Raw genomic sequence first — 8,671 nt, 5'->3', positions numbered from 1 at the left:
TAACACACACAGAAAGATTTACTTTATATCTAAAGTACAAAAATTCAAGAGAAGCTTCAGCGCCAGGCTGTCAAACAAGCATCAGAGCTGACGGCGCACCAAGAGCCAAATGATAAGTGGAACCAGTGGCCCGCAGCTCCGGAGTGGCCCTGACTGCCAAACCAAAGCAGATGAAAAACTGTCTGCAGCAAAAGAGTCAACACTCAACACTCCCCCTCCAAGACAAAGAACAGGACAGAACAAAGAAAACTGGTGTCAGGCAGCAAAATAAGAACATGAAGAAATAGGCCAAGGAAATAACTTAAACTGCTTCAGAGCCAGCTGGTGGTGGCTTGTCTTGACAGAGTTACCAGGGAACTGAAACCAACATTTAAAGACAAAACAGAAAGATCACCACATTGAGCCATGTTGACTTACTAGGACCTCAAAAGGCTATTGGATTTGTCATCTCTCCTTTATCTCATACAAAAAACTAAAATTCCAGACTAGAATCCAGCTATACTAATCTCTTTCCAGAATGCCACCTCAGTTACTCTGTTAGACAGACTTACATCTGCCTCCTCAGGGTTTATTCAAACATCTGTTGCAAGAGAGAAGGAATGCAGAACTCCAGCTATTGCACGACTCCTTGTGAAAGGCAGTGTGAAGTCTTAAAACTTTCAGTATCCTGCTAAAAATACTCTTGGTAGGAGCACCTTACATGGCTTGTAAGCAAGTTTTTTTTTGTTTTGGTAGAGAGAGATAAAAAATGAATTCTTACAGCTAGAAGCATTCTCTTTTCCTAGATACTCAATAAAACACAAAATTAGGAAACATGGGAAAAAAATGGGTTTCCTATATCTACTCATAACAACAAAGAAGCTGTTAGCTGTGAGTTTAACTGGACAGTTTTATGAATCCTACCATAAATCCTAAGACTCAAAACTAAATGAACCACCCTTCTGATCTAAGGCAAGATTCTTTTCATGTTAAGTTAGCCGTTTTCAACACAGCTAAGAAAGAAGATTTGTTGTCTGCTTGTCAAATAGCTATAACAAATAATTTACACTTTTAGGCTTTCTTTCTAAGCCTGTCAGAATCTCTAAATTCACTTCAGTTGAACATAGGGGTAAGGAGGAAACAAAAAGCACTATGTTTTTTCTTATGAAAAAATAAATTGCATTTTAGCTCTGGAATGAAAATGTTTTATTGAAATGTTAAAACGCATTCAGCTCAGTTTACCAAAAATACTTTTTGCACAATGAATTTTATATTACTGAAGTATTATTCAAAGTAGGTCATCATAATTTTTTTTTTAATAGACTCTTAAGTTAGATGCCTCCCGACTTTTCTTTTACTTTTTTCATTCTTGTTGAATGCTTTTACTTTACATGGAAGAGAAGGATTTTCCCTTGCAACTATAACTTCTTTTACTGTGGAAGTCTAGAATACTCCTTTTGAACAAAGGAGAGGAAAAAAAAAAAAAAAAAAAAAAGCATCCAAAACGCTGTATGGCCAGATACAGGCCTTTTTTAATCGAAATGTTTTGGATTCAAAGTAGGAACAACACAATCTGTATGGCAATGATGTCATTTATAAAAGCAATTTAAAAACCACAATAAACATGGACAGTGGTTCATTATCTACTCTCTCGTTTTTGTGCCATACACTTTCACTTAAAAATGTTATAGGAATGATCCAGCACAGTTTTTCAAACCCCTCACTAAAGTGCTATTTTATCTGATATTTCATCTGCTGAGTTGCTAAGAAAGACAGATCCATAAGAATTTTACATTCAAGTTTAACAAAGGAAAAAAAGGCCCACTCTTCTTTTAGATATTTATCTACCAGCTTTTGAGAAACAGAGAGAAGCAAGAGCTGAGGCCAGCAACAGACAGCAGAGCAAAAGCCCAACAGCTGCTTCCACTCTTGACATGCTGGTCAAGAGGAAGCACATACTTAAACAGTAGCAATATCTTGCCAGAGAGATTAAAGAAATTCTCTTCATAAAACACTGTAAAAAGATTAATGAAGGCCATCATATTGTGCTGTTCCAGAGAGAAACTGTAAGTGACAGCTGGTTAAAATATCTGTCGTAAGATTTGCCACAGATGTGAGCTATTGAAGAACAGAACTGCTGCAGCTACAAGCTTAATACTGCTAAGCAATGAAGCCCAACCTTCTGCTGGTTTTCCAGGCAAGGGATATGACTGTCTTAATTTCTGCCTTATCTTGAATCTACACTCATTCCAGGATTCCACACAGACCTTGGATCAATTTTAAATCTAGACTGCATTACTGTTTTACTGTCTGGAGCATTTGGTAGACACAGATCAACTGGTTGACGACTCCAAAACACTGTTCACTAACAAAGATGTGGAAAAAAAATGGTTTCTCGGATTAAAATAAGTTCACCAACGAGTAGATGTATATTCAAGGGTATATGTTGTTTATCACATTTCCCTGAGTTTTACTGATGCCTTTTTAGTGAAGTGTGACGTAATGTTTTTCCACGGGAAAATACGCTTATAAGGAGCTGTGCTAAATGCATCTGCCACTGCTCACCAGTATCCTACTGTTTCAGCTTCCTTATACTCCAAAGTATGGAATTACCTAATCAAAAACCCTTAGGAATAGACTCATGCCAACTGCCATCAATTCTTCGTTCTGCTCCAGTCCACAAGTCATGCTGCAAAACATGTCACACAATTCAATATGCCCCTCCAAAATGAGTTTTGTTTCTCTTCTGCTGGTGTTAGAAGAACACACTAATATTTGTAGAAGAATGAGATATTATGACGACCGCCATAAACACAATCAAGTAATGCAAGAATTGCTACAGTATTTTTTTTAATCATTTTTCATTTCCAGGAGCTTAGCTCAATTCTTAGTTACAGGAAAAACTGGGGAAAAAAAAAAATTTTTTGACCCCATATACATTGTTCCCGTGAAGTAATTCTGTAGGAATTACTTTTCTATCCAAAAATCATAGAAAATCTTTTGAGCAGACATTAGTATGCATATGCACATTCAAATCTCAAATTCCTGTCCCGCAAGATTAACTTCAGTATGTGCAAAAACTTTGAGACATGAAATTATTTATAGATACACATTTTAGAAACTGCAGCCTTTTTTCCTTTAAGACATTAAGCATAGCACAGTCTATTACATGGAAGTACTAGAAATCTAGTTTTTATATTTTTGAACTTTACAATAATTGTCCTAATAAGTAGTTTATTCTGCTGCCGTTCACCTCTGCTGTCCTTGAAGAATCTTGTGACAATGTATTTCTCTATTAAGTGCAATAAAAGTTGTGGTTTTCAAACTTAACACTCCAGGAGTCTAAACACATTTTAACTATATCTGCATTAAGAAAGTATCCCCATCACAATAAATATACATATCTTTAAAAGAAAAGAAAGAAAAAGAGGAAAAAAAAAAGAAAAAAATGTGAAGAGTTGATCAATGGAATGAAATGTCAACAAAAACAGAAGGAATCAGGTGTTTAGCTCTTATGGATTCCACTTCTGAGATAGAATATAGGCGTAAAAATGATGCTAACAACTATCAGAAGTCCAGACTGTCAAGTCAATAGTAGCTTAACAGCACTTCTGATATCTACAGAAGGTTTATTATGGAATAAATTCTTAAGAAATATTGTTCCGTTATGCAACTTATTTCCAGAGAATCCAAACTCTGCTACTGCTGTGATCACAAAACATCTTCACATTTGATGCAAACATGAGAGAACAATTACAAAGTCACTCAGTGGCACTAACTCTGACAAACAGTTTGGTTATTTTAGTTAAAACAGCTTATAAGAATAACTTTAATTACGCTCCAACTGCACCGCAGTTGCAAGAACACTTGCACGTCAAGTGCCACAATAATTATATTTTTTTGGAAGAAATTTATCATAATACAAGTTTCAGATGTTATGGTTAATAGCAACATTCTACTGCAAAAAAAAGGGAGCACATTTTTCCAAATTTAGGTTTGAAAATTTCAGCTATTATTGTGAATCTAAACAGTTTAGAAAGTCTGATATCCTCTTTCTAAACTAAAAAATATATTATATATATAATATTTTACAGATAATATTTTTGTATAGCTGTCTTCACATTGTAATTAAACAGGAGAAATCTACATTTTTATTTTGGGAGCCAAGACCTCATTTCAGACCCTAGTTTGGAGTTCCTGCCACACTGTGAGCAGGAGATGAGGAATCATGATCAGACAGGAAGGAGGCAGTGGCAGCAGCTGCTTCAGGGAGCATGGGTGCAAGCACGTGGCGACAAACAGGGCATGTTCCCGACTGCATAAAAAGAAAGAAATAAGGGTTATTTGCACAGTTCACATGCTTTTCTAAATACAAAGTATGAAATTTTTGATTTATAAAATCATACCACAACTTAATTGTATCACTACCTTGATTTCGCTGGATAATAGAACTAAGTGACATAATGTGATCACGAATGAAAGTTGCATTTTACTTTTCATTCTGTTACATAAAAGACACCAGGTTCTCCAAAAAGAGATAGGCTGACCAAAAGTACAATGATATACGTTGTCCTAGGCTTCAGCTGGAGCCTTTACTGTATGACAGTAGATGGATGGAAGATGTAACACAAATATAGAGATGAAAATGACACTATGAAGGCAGTAAAAAAGTTAAAACCTCCACCAAAATTCCATACTGAAGGAGATCTAATCTTAATCCTCTGATCTGAATGAATTATTCTTTCTCTCAAACTAGTAAAATAAATAGCACATGAAACTGCAGGCTTAGCAGTTTTCTAAAAGCTATTTAACAATTAAAAAATCTAGACTCATGCCACACAGCAAGCAGAATGCAAGAGGGAATTAAAAGTTAATCAACACATCAAAACATCTTTTACTTTAGCTTCAGTTCAACTCTTTTTAAGATATCTTGGAGGCAGGAGAAAGTAATGACAGGTATACAAAAAAAAAAAGAAGTAATGGCAGGTGTACATTTCTCAACAGAAAGCTTTCTGAACTCCTGTACCAGCACTCTAGGAGGTGTTTCTGTTCTCTTACCTGTTCTCCGCCATAAACAGGCCTGACATGCACTCTGGCAAAACATATGCTTTTTGTCCTATGTTTGCATATGTTTTTTGTTAGACAAAAATCAAGACATTGTCTTTACTTCAGATACAAATACATTTTGGGGTTTTTTTTTTTCCTCTTAACCAGGCCAATTACAACTCATTGTTATTGAAGGCAGAACAGTTTTTTTTCCCCAAAAAAATGTTTTCCCATCTCATTCAAGGAGTACGACACAACTGCACTCCTATCTAAAAACACGGTTCTATGAATATAAATGGAAAGCATTAATATTTATAACTATATATAACCAACACACCTAACAATTAAGACCAGATTAATCACTTCCAGGTTACTACAGATATAAATTAATTTCCTCACTTCAGTTAGTACTTGGTTTCATAAAGCATAAGAACATTTTTTAAAAAATATTTCTTCCCACATTTAAAAAAAAAGCTATAAATCATTCTTACCAGAAAAAAAAAATCAATTAAAAAAGGAAGAAAAAAAATTAGTATGGTACTTCTTACCTTCTGTAACCAAAGAGTTACACAGGGTTTGTGAAAGAAATGATGACAGGGTAGTTCTGTTATAATTTCATCTTTTAGATATTCACTGCAGCAAATTGCACAGCATTGGTCTTGGCCTAGAGATATGCAGAAGAAAAAAAACAGTTTTATTATTATTGTTATTTACATCTAAGATTAACTGAAAACAAATCAATGCACACTGACAATATCACTAATGATAAAATATACAATCATATACAATCATACCCATCCCACTAAAAATTAGCCTTTCAAACTGATCAAATTTATATTCAGACTGATTCAAGAGGTGAAAGTCTATGAAGAGAATTTTTAGAACAACATTGCCAGCTGCACAATATACTTAAATATTTATCTGTGCTACCGCAAAAGTAAAGTTTGCTGTTATAAATTTTGCAGGAATTAATTACTTTTTCCATACCATTGTGGTCATCTGTGACAATAATCTGTGGCAGACAGTCTATGCTTTCTTTACTAGCTGGTGGATGAGCCTGTTCCACATCAACAGCCAGGGACTCCAGATGCGCCAGAGCAGTCTGAAAAAGGAAATCAAAATCTGTAACTCACAAATGAAACATCCCATATAAAAACAAAAAAAAAAAGGCAAAAAAAAAGTTTTACTCATATTACTTTCTCAAACAAAAGACAGCTACATCTATCATAGTAGCCATTACATCTTTTCTTTTTTGTGAGGTATGAATTGAAATTGGAGGCTGAAATAGTCATAACTTTTTTTTTTAATCTTTCTTTAAAAAAAAGTGAAAGTTGCAGTTTATTCTCTAATGAACAATGGCTGCTGTAGCTGAACAACCTAGTCTGAAAAAAGATATATGAAGAAGGCATCAACTCACAATCCAAAGCAGCCTGCAAATACTGAACTGTCATAACATTTAACTTTCTGAACAGAAAAGCTTCACTCACATGTTTTCTTACTTCAACTAAAATATCACCTACCTAGATTCTAAATTTTTCATTAAGTACCTGAGATACACTGTCAATATAAGTTTTTAGGAAAAAAAAAAAGTACACGTCATACAGATGAGAAACATCTAAGACAGGCATAGTGCTATGTGAGAAATTGTCACTTGTTTGTAACTTAACAAAGATTTTCACCATATAGAATCACCAAGAATCCAATGCCACAGCAAGTAGAACAATGACTGCATTATATGTTTGATCATATGAAAGGACCTAATAGTAGAAAAAAATCAGTAAAAAAAAATCACAACGCAGCAAGTATAAGCCATCTAAGGTAGGTAGGAGATGCACCTGGTTGTGTCCTAACAATACAAACTGAAACTGAAGAACCAAAAAGAAACCACCCCAAAGTACTGAGTTCATACGCTGAATGAACTATGCACACCCCTTATGAACTTCTTTCCAACACATAATTTATTTATTCTAATGGACAAAGTCTTTCTGAGGAAAAGTCTTTTTAAAACCTCTGCAGAAAACATAAGGGGTGCTCCACTACCTAGTAGCTAAAAAAACTTAATGTGTGTGTGTGTGTGTATACATATAAATATAGATGTGTATACACACACACACACACACACACACACACACACATACACATGCATACATGAGAAATATTGGATTACCCGCTAACCTCTTCAGGAATTTTTCCTCCTGACCCGGAAAGCGTTGGCTGCATGCCAGCCTGGGAATGTGCCTGCTCTCCCACCGTGGTGAGGGGGCAGCTCCGGGAGAGCTGCAGCCCTCCAACTCTGCACCACATCCACACACAGGATGTGTGGAGGGGCAGAGATCACCAAGACCCGACGGGCAAGGGTCTGCACGTCCTGCTAAGCTTACTCCTTGCACAAGTATTCTCATCTATAAGTCATCTGGTGTAAAGGTAACCCAGGGATAGTTACCCATGGTGCAATACAAAAGTCTACCTGCAAAATAAGCACATTTCTAGAATTTGACAGCTTAAACTCAGGCAAGTCTCCTAAAATGGACAATATTGTCTTAATGACATATAGTACTTACAATACCTTCTTCCTACACAGTTGAGATGGTCTGGGAGTAATATCTAGGTTTAAAATAAATACTAGGTTTAAGTAGACCGTTTATGGTTTCTTTAAGGTTGCTACAGCTGGAAATATTAGATAAGCTCCCAGGGACACAAAAGGATGCAAGATTACCAACAAACCTACAAAATATTATCTGCAAACCTTTGTGCCTGTATTCACTATTAGTATGCTAAGATAGAAAATAATTTACAAAAGCAATGTACTGTTTGCTTTTGAAAACAGCATAAAAGAAACATAAGAGAAAAGAAGTCTTACAATAACTCTGAACTTTGAAACTGCATCTCTAAAACCAAAGCAGACCAAAGAAACATCCATTCCACAGCTTCGGCGTCAAGCTTTCCCATATACTTTTACTGTCATCCTTCTCCTACGTGTGTTGGCTGCTTATTGCTCCATGTACCATAATCTCAGTGCTGGATAAAACTAAAGGGAGGCTTTAATATCTCATACCTGTGAACTGGCTCAGGAAAGATCTATTTAACAAACTCACTAATGCTGCGAAGGCACCCAAACTGTTCTAGACTCCTTCTGAAGGAAGCAAACACCCCTTCTAAGTAATGTTCTTAAAACAAATGGAAGCAGGAAAGTCACACACACTTTATTACGTTTTCAGCACAGAAGCTACTTCAACAGGATTCCAGTATCTTACGGAAAATTGCCACTTCTCCCTTCCTCTTGTTAACAGGAGCAAATTTGACTATTAGTCTCACAGACAGAAAATAACACATGAATTTTGGAAGCACTATGTTATATCCCTTTCATCTCACAGCCTTAGCAAATTAGTTTTGAAAGATTTTTGAAAGAGTTTCTTAGCTATGATAGACTTTGATAATAATTATATTGTCATAAGTAGAAAAAAAATCTAGTTACTGACTCTTCTGCTTTAAGTGATAGAATTTGGGAAGACTTGAGGAGGGGGATTCAGTAGATCAGGCTGAATAAAAGTCAGTCATCAGACAGACCCTTTAATGATGTAATTAAACTCAATCCAATTTATTAGTATTTATTAAAGTTAATCAAAGTTTACACTTGTACATTACT

The 8,671-nt window shown here is 35.5% G+C and overlaps 1 protein-coding gene across 3 annotated transcripts in view; it reads right to left on the bottom strand.

Moving 5' to 3' along the window:
* Positions 1-4,101: 4,101 nt before the first annotated feature.
* The window catches only part of PJA2 (praja ring finger ubiquitin ligase 2), a 31,745-nt gene continuing 27,175 nt past the window's right edge, over positions 4,102-8,671 (bottom strand). For all 3 annotated transcript variants that reach the window (XM_026040977.1, XM_026040979.1, XM_026040980.1), the window contains 3 exons: positions 6,013-6,127; positions 5,574-5,689; positions 4,102-4,294 (listed from right to left, as the gene is read on the bottom strand). In XM_026040977.1, coding sequence (XP_025896762.1) covers positions 4,163-4,294; positions 5,574-5,689; positions 6,013-6,127 — 363 coding nt within the window. In that variant the 3' untranslated portion in view covers positions 4,102-4,162. The remainder of the gene's footprint in view (positions 4,295-5,573; positions 5,690-6,012; positions 6,128-8,671) is intronic.

Source organism: Nothoprocta perdicaria, unplaced genomic scaffold (genome assembly GCF_003342845.1).
Source record: "Nothoprocta perdicaria isolate Ctin4 unplaced genomic scaffold, notPer1 scaffold_273, whole genome shotgun sequence".
In the NCBI taxonomy this organism is placed as follows: domain Eukaryota; kingdom Metazoa; phylum Chordata; class Aves; order Tinamiformes; family Tinamidae; genus Nothoprocta; species Nothoprocta perdicaria.
The sequence above is the reverse complement of the archived record's forward strand: the minus strand, read 5'-3'. Positions and strand labels throughout refer to the sequence as shown.